The 20,914-nt window shown below is 42.6% G+C and overlaps 1 protein-coding gene across 1 annotated transcript; it reads left to right on the top strand.

Moving 5' to 3' along the window:
* Positions 1-5,714: 5,714 nt before the first annotated feature.
* PRXL2B (peroxiredoxin like 2B) lies at positions 5,715-18,462 on the top strand. The gene is made up of 7 exons (XM_072156330.1): positions 5,715-5,871; positions 7,944-8,148; positions 8,927-8,978; positions 11,365-11,428; positions 14,075-14,150; positions 14,404-14,522; positions 16,316-18,462. Exons 1-7 carry the CDS (start codon positions 5,809-5,811, stop codon positions 16,340-16,342), a joined length of 606 nt encoding a protein of 201 aa, XP_072012431.1. The 5' UTR covers positions 5,715-5,808; the 3' UTR covers positions 16,343-18,462.
* The last annotated feature ends 2,452 nt before the right edge of the window (positions 18,463-20,914 follow it).

The following is a 20,914-nucleotide window of genomic DNA, read 5'->3' as shown; positions in this document are numbered from 1 at the left end:
TGCCTCCCAGTAGATAGGTATGCCCTGCACATACCCCCAGTAGCTAGGTAGCCACAGTACATGCTCCCCAGTAGATGGGTAGCCACAGCAAAAAAAAAAAAATTAATATTCACTTCCCAGCGCTCCCCGCAGCCAGCTCCCCATTGCTCCCACGCTCTTCTCTTTGACCCAGGTTTAGACGATGGCGGCGATGGCACCTGGGTTGTACAAAGGACGTAGGCAGCGGTAACATTGCTGCCTGTGTCCAGTGATCAGTCTAAGACACACACAGCAGCCATTACTATTTATTAAAGATCTGTCTGAGAGCCAGATGCAGTCAACAAAAGAGCCATATCTGGCTCCCGAGCCATAGGTTCCCTACCCCTGGTTTAGCAGGAAAGTCTTCCTCAACCTAGACCTGGAGTGGACTCTGTGCTTCAGCACCTCATGGGCAAACTGTATTTTACAAATTTAAGTCTGAACATAGATATTTGTAGAAAAGTAGGGTCTTAATTTGGTCGGAATATAGTGTAGACAAGTGAGGTTTCGGCGTGTAATCCTTCTTCAGATACTATAATATGAATATACTGGAACAATAATAAAAAAAAAAATGGTATTAGGGTAGTCATATAAGTGAACATATATTTTGTTGACATATTCATGTATTGACATGAATTGATGCGTCACTATCGTGTGAGTGCTGTGTGTCGGCTAGTGGTAGACCTGTAGCTCCTCCCTTCTATTGGTTCAATGCAGCTAATAACGAATGGGAGAAGTGTAGTGTCCACAGGTAAATGTTATTGGTTAAGAGGAAGAGCAGGCTAAACTATGTGTCTGGTTGATATCAGTAGGGAGAAACACGTACGTGCATGAGACAGCGCAGCTGGCTAACAATTACGTGATGGCAAAGTGCACAGCTCGAGGTGCTTGCCGAGATATTGAACGCGAGATGGCAGGGCAGGAAGTGGCTGAAAAGAGAACTGTAGGAGTAGTTTGGACAACACAGCTGGCTGGAGTCTTGGTGAATGCTTGACTGCTGGATCCAGAAGCCTACTTCCCTGACTGGTAGCTGCCTGTGAATATAAGTTTTTATTTCAGCATGCGGCTGGCACACCATCATTATAATGATATGCCTGGGCAACATTTTATGCAACCTATAAGGTATGTTTAGGGTTTTAACAGGCGTCTCGCTGTTAACAAGTTTAACAAAGACTTGAAAAAAAAATTGAGTTAGCATTTTTAAAAATGGGGTGATTTGTGGGGAGTTTCAAATATATAGAACTTTGAAAACCCTTATGGAGATGAATCGCCCTTTAAAAATTTTGAATCTGAAATTTACTTAAAAATTTGGAAAATCACTATGCGAACTGTAAGCCTCCTAAAAAAAAATTGTCAACATAAAGCATACATATGGTTAATGTTAGTTAACAACCAATTTGGGTGGTTAGACTAACTGTATGTGGAGAATTATCATGGATGCTCCTGCGACCCATGTCTCAGGTCACAGGTGCACCTGTGTACCTCTGGATCGAGGGTCCCCAGTGCGGCAGCTGCAGGGTAACTCACCTGTCCACGCTCCAGCCACAGCTCCTGTTGTTCGGAGCATGTGTCCCTATCCCCTAGTGCGCCCCGGGTCCTGTCAGTTTAAAGGGCCAACGCATCGCTAATTGGCGCTAGTTGGTCACTGCCCTGATACATAGCCTGTCTCTTCCTTTGTCTCGCTGCAGGATCTTTGTTCCCTGTTGCCTGAGAGAAGGTGTTTTACTGAGACTATTGTGCTTTATCCATTGTGACCTCTGCTTCATGTCCTGACCTCGATTCTCTGCCGCCTATCATGACCTTCAGCCTGACTACTACTCTAGAAATTCGAAAATCTCAAATTTCTCATTTATTTTATAAATAACTGTCTGAAAGTAAACTCGCTAAGATAAAGCGTTCCAAAGTTATAACTGCATATCATGACACAGGCAGATAGGGCTGTGTCCTAAAGGTGAAAATGAGCCGTGTCCTTACGGGGTTACAGCCTGCCATATTAACTAATATACTTTCCAGCAGTAACCCCTTCTTAATATACTTCAACCCCCCTTCTTACCTGTACATTTAGTCTTTTACTGTATATACTCGTGTATAAGCCGAGTTTTTCAGCACAAAAAATGTGCTGAAAAATGTCCCCTCGGCTTATACACAAGTCTATTACAAAAAAATGTACCCACTTAAAAAAAATAAACTTATATACTCACCCTCCGATGTCTGCGCGGCTCCCCGATGTCAGCGCGGCTCACCGATGTCCCCGATGTCAGCGCGTCCCGTCTTCTTTCTTCTCAGCGGCTCCTCTTCTTTCTTTTTGCTTCTCTCATGGATGCGGCGCATTCATGAAGCGGCCGCTGCTGACGTCATAGTATGGGCGGCCAGGAAGAAAACATGACCGCGTCCATGAGAGAAGCAGAAGAAAGAAGATGAGCCGCGGAGAAGAAAGAAGACCAGATGTGCTGACATCGGGGAGCCGGGCTGACATCGGAGGATGAGTATGTAAGTTTATTTTTTTAAAGTGCTGTGGGGGACGGCTGTATACTAGGGGCAGGCTGTATACTACTAGGGACAGGCTGTATACTACTAGGGGCAGGCTGTATGCTACTAGGGGCAGGCTGTATACTACTAGGGGCTGGCTGTATACTTTATGGGGACTGGCAGGCTGTATACTACATGGGGGCTGGCAGGCTGTATACTACTAGAGGCTGTAAGGCTGTATACTACTAGGGGCGGGCAGGCTGTATACTACATGGGGGCAGGCTGGCTGTATACTACAGGGGGCAGGCTGGCTGTATACTACATGGGGGCAGGCTGGCTGTATACTACATGGGTGCATGCTGGCTGTATACTACTGGGGGCTGGCTGGCTGTATGCTGCTAGGGGCTGGCTAGCTGTGTACTACAGGGGGCTGGTGGCTGTATGCTACTAGGGGCTGGCAGGCTGTATACTACTGGGAGCTGGCTGACTATATACTACTGGGGGCTTGCTGGCTATATACTGGGGGGGGGGGTCTGTGACCAATACATTTCCCACCCTCAGCTTATACTCGATTCAATAGTTTTTCCCATTTTTGGTGGTAAAATTAGGGGTCTCGGCTTATACTTGGGTCGGCTTATACTCGAGTATATACGGTAGTTCTTTAGAAAACCTAAATAGGGCATTTAACCATTGAGGCTTTTTAAATAGGCTAACTTTAATCATTTCAGTCATACCGTAAAATTCTGCTATAGCCTGTGCCAGAATACTGGTATGAGCAAAAGCAAAATGGCAGGCTGGGGCATTCATGGCTCTGCCTCTTTTCTTCCTCCATGCCCCAGTACATGATGCGCAATTGCCATAGAGAGATAGAAAATTGCATATCTGAGTGTGCCATCATATGTTGCAGCATTTTTGAAACTTTTAGAACTGTGTAGAAGCCATTATACATACCAAACATAATGCCAAGAAACCATCCTTATTAACATACTGGCTAGCAACCCTGCTTAATATTCTAAACCCCGTTTAATATTCTATCTTGCAACTGTCAAAAAAATACTGTCTAGCAGCTCCCATATTCAAAATATTCTCTCCAGCAGTTTTCCTTATTAGTAGACTGTCCATCAGCCCCCTTAAGGAAGTATTATTATACTTTCTAACAGGTTTCTTTATTAACATGCTGATCAGCATGCCTCTCCCCTTAATATACAATCTTGTAACTGCCACAAAATTTCCAGCAGCCCACCCTTAATAATATACTGTCCAGCCACCCCCCTTGTGAGCATATTGGCAGAATTCCCTGAATGTTAATATGCCATCCGGCCACACCCACTAATTCATATACTGTATATCAGCCCACTGAATTAATTAGTATACTTTCCATAAGAACACTCCTCTTGAAGGGAATCGGTCATCAGAATCACCCTTTTCTGGCTCCCCTATGCTCTCATGGAAAAAAGTGTACACATTGCCAAAGAGTTTTTTTTCTGAAAAAAAATATGTTAGATCAAAGTTTCAAACCTTTTTGTATGCAGAGTTGTGTCACTAGTCCTGTGAGTGTGGCCTGTAAGGAGTGGGGCTGACATGTATGACGTACTAATGGGGGAAGCAATATAGGAGGGACATGGGGGACATGGGAGTTTTTTAAATTTGAAATCGATGCATGACGCAGTTATTTCCCGAGGATTTTAGCAAACCCAAAGAGGTCCTTCCACCTTTTTTTTTTTTTTAAATAGGTTAAAATTAATTCACTCGGGTCCATACTTTTCTTCTCTGCAAAACTTTTGCAAACCCCCAACACAAGTATGGGCTGTGTATAGCTACAACTTTATACTTTTTGCGTACATTTTGTGGTCCCCTAAATTTTTATGGGCTGGCCATGTCAAAAATAAAGCAGAAGCTAGGGCGTGGTCTACTTTTTGTGGCACGGCCAAGCACCTAAAACACGTTGTGGTGGGATATACAGCCATATGGATATATTTAAGAGCTGTATTACGCATCACAGTATGGATATAAAACGGCCCCGAAATATGTATGTGTAAATGGAGTCAAACATAGAATGCCAGCTAACTCAAGTAAGTATGCTAAGGTGTGTCATGAGTTAGTTTTCCAATACAACTTATGTTCGTGGCCATCTGTGGGACAATATAAAGAACGGCCCCTTTTACATGGCCTGATTTTTCCGGTTGTATGATATCCAACAGTACCATACCATTTCAGTATAGGCAGCGTACAGCCACATACGTTTCAATAAGCAAAGTGTCCGTCTTTATGAATGGACATACTGCCCACTATAATGTACCGTACACTGGAAAAAATATAGCTTGCTCTATCTTTCCCTGTGTCTATGGCCGTACTACACTCCTCCCTGTGGTGTGGGGAGGGGTGCACAACACTCACCCATTCTCTCTCCAGTGCCTGGCTGTATGTTTGCCCAAGATACAACCCAGGTGAGTATACCTTTGTGTTTACACACACTATACACAGACACAATCACTACAATGACATCACACACTATACAGACACACACGTAAGCACTACAATGGCATCACACACACTATGCACACACAATCACTACAATGACATCACACACACAACACACATAAGCACTGCAATGACGTCACACACAAAATACACACATAAGCACTACAATGACATCACACACACAATATACACACATAAGCACTACAATGACATCACACACACTATACACTCACATAAGCACTACAATAACATCACACACACTATACACACACATAAGCACTACAATGACATCACACACACTATACACACACACATAAACACTGCAATGACATCACACACACAATACACACACAACAGCACTGCAATGACATCACACACACACAAGCACTACAATGACATCACACACACTATACACACACATAAGCACTACAATGACATCACACAATATACACACACATAAGCACTGCAATGACATCACAGACACACAAGCACTGCAATGACATCACACACACACACAATACACACACACATAAGCACTGCAATGACAATCACACAATAACTTTATAATCAGTGACACACCCCATCATGTAGCAGTGACTCTGCTCTAATCACGTGACCTCTGCCCAGTCACTGCGCTGTTATGAAAGTTGCATTGTAGCGGCTTATGCAACTAAGCCCCGCCCACATAACCATAGCTGGATGAGCAAGTGTCACCTTCAGCCCCGCCCTAATGCAGTGCAGTGCTCTGATTGGTCAAGGAGCTTCCAAGGCGGGATCTATATACAAGTAACGTGAGGAAGCGCTGTCCCGGGTGTTGTGAGTGTCGGAACCGCGGACGCGATGGGAAGCGTGGACCTGGCGAAGCTCGGAGGTCTCCTGGTGAAGAACGCGCTGACCGGGGAGGTGAGCCGGGGGTGCAGGTCACACGTCATTCTGCTCCCTGCTGTAGCACAGCATCTTGGGATCATTCGCCGGGTTGTATGTGTATATATAACAATCAAAGATGTGCAGTACTGTTTGCCCGGGCATTGAAGAGGTCCACATTTCAGGTTGAGATCAGTGGAGCTGCAGTACCGCACACAGCCACTGGACAGACGTGGCACTGTTTAATGAAAGAAAGCAGGGCACCCACAACTTAGGCTGAGGGGGTCCTTATATTCACCCTCCTTGTCATCACCGTCGAAGCATAAATGGTGATTAGTGGGAACTTCTCTAGAGTGGTCCTGGTGACCTCCGCTGGTGGGATCTCTATTGGCCCCAGACCCCCCTATACTGCCAGCATTTTCATGCGGTTTTTTAAATCATTGAAATGCTTAAAGTACATCTACCACCGGGATGATGGACTGTATGCAAATGATCCCGAGGGTCTCTAGACTACATTAACACCTATGGAGTTGGGATCCCCTCAGGCTCATTTGCATACAGTCTTTCACCCTGGTGGTAGATGCCCTTTAAAGAGAACCCATCAGGCAAAATAACCCCCTAAACTAAATATATTTCCATAAACTGCCATTAGAAAGCATTGCCTCTATCCCTTCATTGTCCCTCTACATGCCTGTAAACCTAAACAATGAGGTCCTAAAGTTGTATGCAAATGACCTGTGAAATGTCCATATTCAAGCTGTCTGGCTCATTCATGAGTGGGAGGCGCAACCACACCCCCAGTGCATGACTGACAAGCTGTATAATGATGTGCTTCCTGGTGCTGGCTGCCACGCCCCCTGCCTCCTGTGTGTGTATAGGAGAGATACAACAGCTCCAGGATGCAGCCATGTCATAGCAGAACTAGTCAGGTACTTGTGTAGCTGATGTCTGTGTATTAGGAGGATGCAGCATGTCAGCAGATGCAGCACACACACTAGCAATGCTTAACTATACATTACACACAGACATAAGCAGGGGGAGGGGTAACAGGAGTGACATCACTGCCTCTGACCATGTGACCAGCCTCATTTACATAATAAAGAATAGATGATTTTGCAATGATTAATGTATGAATTGACTAGATAAAGGCTGTGATGGATCCTTGTGAGCTGCTCCAACAGGTAGTGGTGACAGGACAAGTGACACAGACCTGATGACAGGTGTCCTTTAAATATCAAGCCTTTGTCTCCTTATCTAAATGAGAGATGTGCGCTGGCACCACGGTCAGACTGGATGGCATAACAGATGCATAGAAATGCCTCAGGGAATTGTGTAAGTTGTAATTTTGTAAGAGACTTAACATTTCTTGCAGTTATGCAAATAGTCTATAAACAAGTGGAGCAGGACTTTCTTGTGTATGACCCGGAGACCTATAGACCCCTCATCTAATCATCTTCGATGGTGCCCAGATATGGGCTCTCCTTGTATGATGATCAGTGACACATCCTATATGATGTGAAAAAGAGGAGTAAAGTCTGATATCTACGTTAAAGGGAACCACCTTTTTCAAAAACAGATATTGACTGGTTTCAATAGAATCCTAATAGTACAAAGTCGCCCTTCCTTTCCCTAAAAAAAAACAACTCAGAATCTTGCAAGATTAAGTTTAATTCTCTATTTGGTAACCAGGCAGACGAGCCAGCAAGTCGGACAGGCGTGGCCTCCATGGCTGCATCTCCTCCCACAGTCAGCCACCGATTCCTCATCATAGTCATCTGGCCGAATTCCTTCGCCTGCGCACTGCACTCCTGTTATCTGTCGTGCGCAGTGAACTCTGGAGCGGGTTTGTGTCCTCCACCCACTCACTGCGCATGTGCGGCTTCCTGCACATCGTCGCTAAGTAGTGAGCGGGTGGAAGATGTACAGCTACTGCAAGGCGAGGGTTTTTTTCTAGGGAAGAGGAGCGTGCCCCCGTGATAATTAGGGCTCTATGGGAACCTGCAAATATCTGTTTTTAGGAAAAAGGTGGTGGCAGGTTGGCTTTAAGCAAAGATGAGTCCATGTCAGTCTAGCACTGGTTTGACCCCAGATGTGACACTTTGTACTTTCAGGCGGTGGAGTTACAGTCATTGTGGAGAGACAACACAAGTGTCTTCTTCTTCCTGAGACGATTTGGCTGCCAGATTTGCCGGTGGACGGCAAAAGAAGTTTCCAAATTGCAAGAATCGTTCAGTGCCAACCAAATACGTCTGATAGGGATTGGACCAGAGAATGTGGGGCTGCAAGAATTTGTGGAAGGAAAATATTTTTCTGGGGGTAGGTTTGTATGTAAATGAGTAAGGCAAATACGGGTCATAGTAGCCTGGAGTCCTTACATCATAGTTGACAAAGATACAGTCTTTGCATCATATTTTTGTTTGATGCAAGGACTCCTGGCTACTGAAGTGTGTGAAGGACCTGACCAGCACATTGGTCCGTTTCCAAGCGGGTCTAAGTTTGGCCCCATAAAACAATAACCTGTCCAAATCCATCTAATGACCTATATATCATCAGTGCCTCGTTGACTTTAATGGCAGCTGTTCAATCGTGGGGTCATTTTACCAGAAAGAATAGCTAGTGTGCCTAAAACTTGCCTTGGTATGGATGTATGCTGAATTTCCCTTGATCCTCAAGACATTTTTTTTTTCCCCGTAAAACTGGTGATTACAGCGCTGAACTTGCTGTTCTGTGGGGAAGCAGAGACTCCATGCTTCATGAATCCCGTCCTTGGTACTGTGATCAGTCCATGATATCCAGACAGCAGACGGTGTGTGACTCACTGACCGACCAGGGCCGTGTATCGCTCTTTGTGGTGGTCTGTAACCCCTCATACATTGCTGTAACAATGTATGTAACTCATTTTGCTTCCAGAATATATTTGACAATAGTTTTGACCTTTACATAAAGCTGCATGACGTGCTCCTAACCTGTTAATGAACAGCCGGCCTCCCCCTAGGTGTAAACTCCACCTCATCCTTTATCTATAGTTTACAGCTTGATGTTGTGTAAGTCTGTGTCACTGGTTGTGTAACTGAAGATCTTGTCTCTGTTTCAGAACTGTATCTGGATGAATCAAAGCAGAGCTACAAAGAGCTGGGATTCAAGAGGTTGGTGTCTGGAGAAGGAAGACAGAGCCCCCTCTATGGGCAGAGTGGGGGAGATACGTGACCCCCTGCAAGAATTTGGGGTTCAAAAATGGCAGAGTAAAAGATGCTGGGTGTTCCTTGATGTATGGAAACTCTCAGCAGTAGATAGAGAAGATTGGTTTGCTGCCGGCGGTGGTCTCAGTCTCCACAGGAACAGGCTCTTGGTATTCAGATGCAAATGTTGAAGGAAATTCGGAGAAAAGTGACGCTGCTTAGACCCAGTAGTTGGGTCTTTCTCAGGTGCAGGGTCATGTCATGTACATGTATTTGGAAAACTAACTTTACAGTTGGTAATATAAAGTAATACCCATGCACTGATTTGGGGAGATTAGAAGTGTTTGAGGTAAAACTGTTCTCGTTGCCCAATCAGAGCTTGACTTCATCTTTTATTTTCCCAATGCTGTTTATAAAGCTCAAGTTAAACTCTGATTTGTTGATATCTATAATAATCCTGCTGTTAGACACTTCTGATAAATCCTCCTCCATTGATCTAATCTATAAACTACATGGAGGTGCCCAGGTAGGGTGGAGTTCATGATGCCCTGCCTCTTTATGCCTGAATTTGCAGAGCGGTGCCTGTAAAGTATGGACTGTCCTGGCAAATCTGGAGTAGTTGACAAGTATTGTATGGTAATGGTTTATAAGCTGTAGTAATATCCCAAGACAGAATTAAAGTAAACCTACCATCTGAATCCCTCATGATAAACCAGGGACACTTATTCATAGATCCAGGGACTGTGACTGTGGTAATCTTCTTATATTTGTTATCCATAGCCTCCTTCCATCTAAAAGTTGTAAAATTATGCTAATTAGTCATAAGGATTGGGGGGGCTGTTATCAGTGCTCCTTTTTGCTCTGGCTTAATACGCTGTTATGTCTACCCCTGCTCCCTTGGCACTTACCTCTCCCTCTGTCTGATGTAATCTCCCTGCAGCAGCAAAAGTTTCGGCACATGGTGGGAGAGGTAGATGCTCTTTACATACTATAACAGCTTGTGAATCTGCAGCATGGTGGGGCTGTGGTAACATCCAAAAAAACCTTCAGGCCCTTTAGCTTGATTTTAGAAGGAAGAAGGCCATGAATGACTAATATAAGATTACCAGAGTCACAGTGATTTGATCTATGGAGTAAGTGCCCCTCTATCATGCTGGATTTTTATGGTAGGTAAGTTTAATGAAAGCAATGGGACTATATATATATATCTCAATCAATTTGTTAAAATGTATGCATTTCATGGTAAAACATATCCCTTCAAAAATAAAGTTCGGTCATAAATATAAGAGGACATGTGGCCTGCAAAATATATGCAGATGTGCCAACATTTTCACACATTTTTATAGTGTACACTAACCCAACCAATAGGAAGTTGGTCTACTCTTAAAGGAAATCAACCATTGAAAATAACAAAAAAAATAAAAAAATACTAGAAATGCTCACCTCGCCCACTATACTCTTTACCCTGATCCCGACACTGTCAGTCGCCAGTCTTGGATCACCTAGAAACGAAACTTCTAATTAGCTGGCCGGAGCATGCGGACAAGATGCTGGGAGATGCCCTCGTGATGTCACCTTCCTCTCCCAGCATGGGAGTTGGCGAGGGCGTGCATAATTAGCAGTCCAGAACACCGAACACCGCTCTCCGTCCTGCTAATTATAAGTTTGGGGATCCCGACGGACTAGATTAGCGACGGACAACGTTGGGATCAAGGTGAAGAGGAGCGTAGGAGAGTATTTCTAGCCTTTATTTGTTTCAGTGGCTGATTTGACAGATGAATTATCTCACAAGACATTTTGATGAATCAATTTGAGTGTCTAGAGTAACTTGGGGTACATTTTAGTAAGGTTTTCCCATGGGATAGAGCCTAACTTGCTGACCAGTTGGAGTCTCAGTGCTGAGACCCCCACAGATTAGAAAAAACGAGGAGTCCGTCGGACCCCTCAACACCCCGTCAGACTAATGGAGCAGACAGTTGCGCGTGACCATTCTGCTCCATTCATCTCCATGGAGTTGACAGAAATTGCTTAGCGCCTGCTCCATAAGTCTGACGGAGCGGAGAGAGCTCCGACGACTCCTTGTTTTCGATGCCCCCACTGATCAGCAAGTTAGGCCTAACTTTAGTTTGTGGGAAAATCCATTTAACATGATGCCTATAACAATGCTCAGTTCTGAGTTTAGAAATGAGGTGTTGACTTTGTCAGTTCTAATCGAATTAATGTATAAATTGCGATCTCTGGAGAGGTACAGTTTTGGAATACCTGCAGCCCCTTCCATTTAGAACCGTTTTTGTAGGGAATTGCTTCCCGTGCTATATGGGTTCACATATTTTTTTTTTTTTTCGGATCATAGGTACAATGCTCTTTCTGTAGTTCCTGCAGCTCTTGGAAAGAAGGTTCGAGACATTGTTACCAAGGTGAGAAAAAAGTAGATTTCACATTTATGTTATTTTATGGGGGGTTTGGGACAGTTAGTCACCCACAGAAGCCAAATCGCCTTGTATAATATCTGTTCAGACATGCAATAAAAAACAGACGCTTATATTCCTTGACATGAGTGTTTTTCATCTGTTTTTGCCATGTGGGATTTGCAATGGACCCATTGTATTCCACACGCGCTTACTTTTTAAGGTGTGTGAAAAACCCCCTATGCAAGTCTATGGAGACGCATCAAAAATGCAATGCACTGGAAGCATAACAGATTAGTCTGATGCGTCTTATTGGACTCCTCTCTTCGTAACTATAAGGTTGGCTTCATACGAGCAAGTTTGTGCTGTCAAAATCGCCAGACTGGCAAGAGTTCTGCCAAGCGCATGCGGCGAGTTTGACTGAACTAACTCGCTCATGTGCAGATGACCTTTGACGTAATAGTACTGCATGGTGGGAGGTGCGTTCCTGCATTAAGCAGTACTATTATGTCATGCTCCTAAACAGAGCCGGTACCAGAAACTGGGCTCCAACTGTATGTTACAGCTGGCACCCGTCTCTAGCACCCGCGATCGTAGTTTCCTCTGATCATGGGCATTAACCCCTTACACGTCACGGTCTGCCAGTGCCCCGGGGCTGCGTGGCTACACCTGGGAGCCTGCCTTCTGACAGGAGTGTTACATAACAGTGTAACACATCTGCATTACACTGTGTTAGATGAAGAGGAGCTTGAACAAGCGATCAGAGCATCACTTGTTCAAGCCAACCTGTAAAATAAAAGAAAAAAAGTTTACAAATACAACCCTTACTAGAAACATTTTTTAATAAAAAGAATTAATTAAATAGTTAAAGTCCTCTAAATACAAACACTCCCAATACCTATTTTATGAAGTAAAAAAGCACAAAATCCCCAAGGAAACCCCCACATACGGTATCGCTGCATCTGTACAAAAAATCAGAAACATTATTTGACCCACTTGGTGAACGCCGTTAAAACAAAACCCGAAAAACTTGCCAAAAACTGTCATTTTTTCATAAAATCCCTTCTAAATCTAAAGAGTGGCCAAAAAAGTTTTGTGCGCCAAAATGGTACCACTGAAAAGGACAACTCAAGACACTCAAAAATAAACCCTAAAACACCTAAAAATATAAAAGTTATGTCTCTGAAAAGATGGCGATTGAGATTTGTATAGATGAGATTTTCGCTATATTAGTTTTTCTTCAGTAAAAATATATTAAACTATATAAATGATGTATCACCACAATCATAGCGGTCTATAGAATAAATATAATATGCTATTATTATGGTACGGTGTACGGCCCCAAAAAATACAAGAAGAAAGGAAACCAAAATTGACGATTTTCTTTTCCTAAATAAATCTTAAGAGTTAATAAAACCTCATCAATAATCTAATGACCAACAAAAATTAAGTATTTGTAAAGTGCATCTCATGTCGCAGAAAATAAGCCCTTATATGTCCAAATTGCCCAAAAAATAAAGATTGTATAGTCAAAAAAACAATAAAAAGTGACAATGAATAATCTGCTCTGAATAACGCAGCCTCCATTTGATGCCCTGGCGTGTGCCCATACAGCAGGTTACCACCACATATGGGGTATTGTTACACTCGGGAGAAATTGTAAACCACAAGAGCAAGACAGGATGTATGCAAACAATATGAAAACTTTATTAAGCCAAGAAATGCATAAAAACAATTAAAAAGCACTACAGGTGCTATAGTCCAGCAACCATCCCTGGTTATATGCTTGGGGCCTTTTGGCCTACATATATCTTTGGGACCCTTCCTTGTTGGATACTCGGGAGAAATTGGGTATCAAAACTTGTGGAGCGTTTATCAATTTTTTGAAAAACACATTCATATAGCCAAAAAAATGAAAATTTCAAAATTACATCCAATTTTGTTTTATCCCCTGTAAAATAATTAAAGGGTTAACAAACTTCATGAAAGTTGTTTTGCATACATTGAGGGGTGTAGTTTCTATAATGGGGCAATTTAGGTTTTACTTTTATTTAGGCCTCTTAAAGTGACTTGAAACCTGAGCAGGTCCCTCAATAGCACGATTTGTTTTTTTTAATGAAAATGAAAAATCGCGCCTAACGTTCAAAGCCCCATAACATCTTTAAAAAAATGTGAGAATTCGTAAAAAAAACCATGTCCAGATAAAGTAGACATTCGGTGAATGTTAGTTATTACGTTTTTTGCTGTTATGACTGTGTGGAAAAAATAGAACATTTTGAATTTCAAAAATCGAGAATATTTCCAAATATTCACCAAATATACTTTTTTTTTTTTTTTTTTTTTTTTCATTAATAAACGCAAAACGTAGCACCAAAATTTTTCAACTATTTCAAAACCACTTGGATATGTTAAAGGGTTCCAAAGTTACAACCACTTATATTGACACAGGGCAGAATTTTAAAAAATGGGCCGTGTCAGGAAGGTGAAAAGTGGCTTTGGCATTAAGGGGTTAATGTTGGTCACTCCCTCAAGTAATACACAGAGATTTGGAACACGTTAAACCAAATGGTCATAAGGACTTTTAGTTGCTTTACTGTCCCCAATTGCCAAGCTTTTTTTAAAAATTTTTTTATTTTAACATGTTATGTTTTCCAGGCTAATGCAGATGGAGTGCAAGGAAACTTCAGTGGAGATCTCCTCCAGAGTGGGGGGATGTTAATTGTCAGTAAAGGTAAAAGCTTTTTATATTGCACATTAATTTTGCAATTTACATTTTATGGGCTAAACTCTGAATTAAATGTGGAGACTTTACCCAAAACAGCCACAAGGTGGCAGCAGAGAACTCTGTGGCTTTTAAACCTGTAAAACAGTGTCTGCAGCATGAGCCGTTAGAACTACAACTCTCATCATGTTCTTTGAAGTATTGCTCTAACTTGTGGCTACAGTAATCTTTTATTTAATGGAACGTGTGTTTTTGCCACTAGGTGGAGAAAAGGTTTTGCTTCATTTTGTTCAAGACTCACCTGGTGACCACGTTCCTTTAGAAACTCTGGTGAAAACTCTAGGCATTTCCGCAAATGTGACTGAAGGCCAGCGCCCTCAGGTAGGAGAGCAGGATGTTATGGAGTAAATTGCACATGGCAGTACCTACCTGCTACTGATGGCCTATCATGTGAATCCCAGAATCTCTTACTGAATCTTAATTTTTTTTTTTTTCATGACAATGTTGTTTCTAGATGTAAAATTCTGTACTCATTGGGGGATATTTATCATGGCCTCTGTGCCACGTCATTGGCATAGAAGCCCTGAAATAATTGCAAATGCTTATTGCTAGCACTTGCGATTATTTTGCCACCTTCACACCAGACTCTTCCCGACCCTAAGGCCCTTGATGTATCGTGCTGCGGAAATGCACGAGCGCCAGCGTATGATAAATATCCCCCATTGTGTTTATGAAGCATTATAGGTCTACACTCTCATTGTAAGACCTCATTGGATCATCACTTCTCCAGCACAACAAGCCTAGACCTGAGGAAGCACTCGTTGGAGTGCGAAACGCGTTGTCCAAAATATCTTTGAATAAGAGGAAACCTCTTACCCCTGATGACCAGCGCCTTTCTGACGTCCCATTTTTACACATAGGGTGGCACCACCAGTGGTTTCACAGTGTTATGTATATTTTTGTGAATGTGACTCTGATGTTAAAGGACATCTACGACCAGGATGAAGGACTGTATGCAAATGAGCCTGAGGGACTATAGACTCCATACGTGTTAATGGAGCTTGGAGCCCCTCAGGCTCATTTGCACACAGTCCTTCATCCTGGTGGTGGATCCCCTTAAAGGTGAGGTTAGCGTAAGAATCACTAGGCATAAGGTTATAGTACAAGATTTAGGTGCTAATATAATTGTGGTGCTTGATGCATGGTTGACAATGATGTAGCACAGATGTGATTTATCAGGGTGTGTCCCATTTTTTCCGGGGTACAAGGCCTGCAATAATCGCACGGCACTGTGAACTGCCAGGCATTGCGATTATTACTACCTTTACGCCGAGAAGGGGAGGCCACTGCACTCGCTACAGCCAGTGAGCTGCCATGAGTTAAAGTTTGCAGACTGTAGCACAATATTACACCAGGCATGGCCTGTTGAATAAATGTATAGCGGCATAGCATATTTTTAAAACTTTTTCAAGAAAAAAACCCTTTGATGTCTGATTGTCCAAATAGAAATGTCACCTATATAAATGGCACTTTGTTAGCCGGGTGCACCCCTATGTGAGCACAACCACTCTCCTCTCTGTGAGGAAGGGCAGTGGCAGGCTTCTAGTTGGTTATTACAGCAGAGGGGAAGGGAACAAATGGGATGCAGAGATCAATGAACACAACAGTTTGAGCAAACCTACCCCCCCTGTCCATGCACAGTCCTGCTGCTACCACATACAAAGTTATGGTTACACATTTCTCCATGGCTGCTACAGTAAACTCGGCAGCTTTGCATGGTGAAAACTACTGACAGATTCCCTGTGGCTCATAACTATAAGACGCAGTCTTCTGTTTAAATAAGGGAGCTTGGAATCCAAAAATGTTAGCTTCAAACACTGTAATGAGTTCAAAGTAATGAATTGGCTCAAAATTGTGTGGACAGTACAAGTTTTTTTTATTACAAAATTGGTTTAATGTTGTCTATCTAACAATTGGTAGAACAATTCTGTGTCTCTGATCCTTTAGACGATGACCTCTGGGGGAATTTCCCTTGTAAGTGAGTTGATAGAAGGGGATGAGTGAAACCTGTAGAACCTGTCGGGGCTTTAGAGAAAGTGAATTGTTCCGGCCTGTACGGTGCATATCTGTAGTCATATTCTCTTCTACCCACTGACTTCTTTCTCTTCCCATAGTGTAATGATGACGTGTGCACAAGATGAGTGAAGCCTTCCGCACTGCGCATCACAGAAGTCATTTGACCTCTCAGATTATGTCCTTTGCACCGACTACATCCTACCACTAACTGAAGGGGCTTCTATAGGAGTATGACGAGTGGGGTCTTCAATATTATGTATAATTATTGTTTATCATTTTGCACCTTTTGTAATATGACTTTCTTTAGAGGAATATACCATTTTTCTGAGTTTCCCTCAGATACTCCAGGGATCAACTGGTAAACAGAGAATGGAACATAACGCGCTAGCACCGTTCTCTGTGTAGTGGCTGAACTGATTTATTGCAGCTTAGCTCCCTGAATTGACCAGAGATCAGCAGTAACCAGGTCTGGCCACAATATTGAAATGGAGCTGTCATTTTATTTTCTGTTTTATTAATTGCCTAGCTCAGTTGATCTGTCAGGATGTTGGGTTGGACCTCCACTAATATGATATTGATAATTTGGATGTTTTATCACAACTGATTTGCACAAGTCTGGCATCTTGTTTTTCACATATCCTCCTAAAACATTGTCTAAGTGATGTGAAACATGCGTCTGACTAGTACATGCTCTAGTTTTTAATGGATCGGATGCACGGTCTGTTAAAATAAGGCCCCTTTCACACAAACCACACCACCACTTTTACACTTCCTTTATCATACCGTTTTGGTACTGGTAGCATCCATTTGAATGGCTGTATTACCCACCCTACCATACTGTACACAGGGAAAAAGATTGAGCATTTTCTACCTTCTCCCAAACATCCGGCCGGGCGGCCCTCTTACCTATTGAGAGGGTAGGGGTAAGCAGTGCGCCCGGGCCGTAATGTGAAAGAGGCCTAGGGGTGTGGGCGCTTATTCATTAAACTTTGCATTCAGTGCAGACATGTACCGTCCATTCAAAATCAGATCGCATGCAGCCAATATTTGTGTACCCCTGCCCTTAAGTTACATGCACATGAACGTAGGTTTCTATCAATGTTCTTTTGATGAAAACTACGGCGTTGCTAGGTAACACAATTGTGTGACCCTTCAGAAGGTTGGGACGAGCTAGTGCCATGATTTGTTATCTTTCAGATTTATTTGCTTACCTGCAAAAATGGTTGACACATGGACCATTGTTGTGGACATACAGCTTGGCAATGGATTACACACTGATCAGTCACAGACTGGAAATAAATGCAGCCAGAGAAAAACACATTATCAAAGGGGTTTCCCTGTGAAAGAAAGTTCTCAAATTTGAATCCCCTAGTGATGTTTACACAATAAAGATAATTTTTAACCCTTTACTTTACAATTTTACTCAGTTTTATTGTTGATTTAGCTCATACAACTCAGTGACGGTCAATGTAAGTATCTAGAGTGTGGGCGGGGACTCTCTAATCAGACATTTCATGATTCCTCTGTGCTAGGAGATGCTGTGTGCTGACAATGTGCTTAAAGTATCAGGGTTAAGGTTTTTTAAACACTTTTATTCAGGTTCTAAACATTCTTCTAACATATGCAGTCATTGCAGTGGTAGCTCCTGCCTGGCAAGGCAGGAGTTAAGTGTTTTGTATGATTCAAGATCTGTCATCCAATCACTTGTATTGCATTCTGTCTAATGTAAGCTGAGATGTAATTGGAGGAGCAGCCACCACCTGACCAGAGGAGTTGCAAAACCCCTGGCCAGGAATGTTCTAGAGAGCAGTCTCTCCCTGGAGGGAGAAGAGCTCAGTTCTAGTCAGACCTGAGGGTCTGCAGGACACCAGAAGAGTTTAGTTTTAGCCTAGCTCAGATCAGAAGAAGCAGACTGGGTTATCCCAGTCCAGACTCTATTCAGCCAGCATACCATACGAGAGCAGGAAGAGCCTAGCCCCTGCCTCTGAGGAGTGGAGCTAATAGCTAGTTAGTGAGAAAAGGGGTATCATCCTACCTTTAAGGGTGATACCTGAAGCAATCCAGGATAAAGCTGAAGCATCCTATTAGGACACAGCTACCTCCCAGCCTGCCCTCTGCATCCAGGCTGAGAATCCCTCCTGTGGCTCCCTCCAACTTGCATCTCAGCACTCCACTACTCTGTTAAAGGCACGTTGCTGCGGTTCCTGTCGGTTCCAATAAAGAACTGTAAGTTGTTTTTGTTCAACCTCTGCCTCCGTCTGGTCCCTGCTACTACAGCTGCCATCATCACCGGCACCCTGTCCACCACACAGAGACTCATACTCTAGACACTAAAGGGTTGCCCCAGGGAGATCCGCTATAGCCGCCTCTCCCTCATCATTTCTTGCCAACACCACCCTGCTGGAGACCTGCCAGGCTGTAGGACAGCCCTCCGGTTCCCCATACCAAGCACCGTGACACTAGCATGCCTAGGCCGCAACCGCCAGCCACTCAGGTACTGCGGGCCCCGGCTGACTCCAGGCCCCGAGAAAAAGCTAGGCCCTGGTGGGGGATGTTGCACATCTGACACATAGAAAAAGAGAGGTGAGATCCATGGGATGGATATAACAAACAATGACACTCAGCTCAGCTAACCTGCTTATAACACACACTTACAGCACTGCTTTATGTCTCCCTCCTGGATAAAGACCTTATCTGTCTGTAGCTAGTAGAGTAATTCTCTACACACTGCTGCTTGCTGGCAGGAAGTGCCTGTGTCTGAGCTGGTCTTGTGATGTAGGAGCAAGGGACAGGAGGCAGAGGGCACTGCAGTGTGCAGACAAGAGCAGCTATTCATGAAAGGATGGCTGTATTTAAGGAAGTTATACGGTCATATCCAGGGAGAAATTGGAAACACCAGGACTAATAGAGACAGGCTGAAATTATATCTGTAAAAAACTGTTCTTTTCTTAATCTGAGTATATATTTTTTGTGATCAATTTTCGGAAGTTAAAAGCCTTAATTTCCGTTGCTCTCTTTATCCCTCCCAGGGTTTCCTTTATGATAACATTTCAGTTCCGTTGTTCTGGGAGGGCTATTGAGTGTCTAGATTTTTTGAGATCTAAAGAACTTACACATCATCATCTACTATTCCAGACTATGAGAAAGCCATAAAAACATAGCCCACAAGAAAATGTCCCAATTTTTGTCAATTTCACCATATTTGAAAGAATTTTCCATCTTCCCAGTAAATGGCATGGAATATTTAAATACCATCACTTGGAATTACAATTTGTTACGTAGAACACCTCATACACCTCCTTACATAGACTGTCAATGTCATAAAAATGTCATTTTTAAAAGAGGAGAGTAAAAATCGAAATGCAAAAGGGCATTAGCAGGAAGGGATTAAATACTGACAATGAGTACAATTTGTTAGGCAGAAAACAACCCCCCATACAGTTCCGTAGATCCAAAATGTAAAAAAAATATGGAATTTTATGGTTTTCGATTTTTGGTGATGCATATTCGGAAAAATACTGTGTGTTTAGGGTTTAACCCCTTAACATCGCAGGACATAAATAATCCCTTCTATGTCCAAAGTGGCAAAAAAATATAAAAAAATTGTATAGCCTTTAAAGGGAACCTGTCACCGGGGACCTCATTTTTTTTACTAAAGACAGGTTGCAGAAGCCCATCATACCTGCAGTGCAAAATGTCTTTGTGCTTTATCTCAGCATTTTCATTACAATATAATTGTGTGTTTTAACTTACCTGGCTTCCTGATAGAATCCTGTGGTGAGTCCTGGGGTTAGCTTTTTTTTTTTTTTTATTAAAACGCACAGTTAATGCAAAGTTAAGATGCACAATTAAGCTACATTCACATGAACATACAGAAGATAAAGACCTGATTGACATGGGCAGGCAAAACAGCCTCAATCAGGTAATAAACATGCACCAAAAGTTTGAACGCGAGTGATATACCACCCAAAGAAAAAAATTTTTTGCAACAAAGAATACTTTATTATGTGCCAAATACATTAACAATAAATACAATTACTGGACAAGCAACATATGTTAAAAACTCTGCAATAGATGGCTGAACAAAAAGCCTCAAGGTAGGTGAGACAATCATGAGGGTTGTCATAAAGTACCAATGCACTATAGTGCAAGGTTACAAGACAGTAAACGATAACACATATAAAATAGTATGGCCGAGACAGTAACAAATACCATACCCAATAATGACCAGCAGAGGCATTCCTCATTCCTATAATATAAATGTGTGTATGAGTGTGTAGATGTGTGTGATTGTATAAACGTGTCTATACAAATATGTATAGAAGGGGGTCCCCATGCAGAAATCCGCTATGGGGCCCAAGCTCTTCTAGTTACACCCCTGATAATGGGTCAAGACATGTTCATATGTGGCTGCAAGCAGAAGTGAATTGTCATATTTTTTAACAAAAAGATGTTCTGTGAATAGAGAATAATACTTCTTTATATAGCATCATAATTTTCTGTATCACTTTACAGATCATGGGGTACATATAAATAATACATTACAAAGCAATGACAATTCTAAGTATAATTGAAGGTTCAGTCCTATGATTGATAACAATCACTCATCTAACAAAAACTCCTAAAATTTAGATTTCACGTTTAGACATGATAATAGGAAGGGGGCGTTTAAAACAAAAGAGCCAGGTGCAACCCTG

Source organism: Engystomops pustulosus, chromosome 6 (genome assembly GCF_040894005.1).
Source record: "Engystomops pustulosus chromosome 6, aEngPut4.maternal, whole genome shotgun sequence".
Classification (NCBI taxonomy): Eukaryota; Metazoa; Chordata; class Amphibia; order Anura; family Leptodactylidae; genus Engystomops; species Engystomops pustulosus.
The sequence above is the reverse complement of the archived record's forward strand: the minus strand, read 5'-3'. Positions and strand labels throughout refer to the sequence as shown.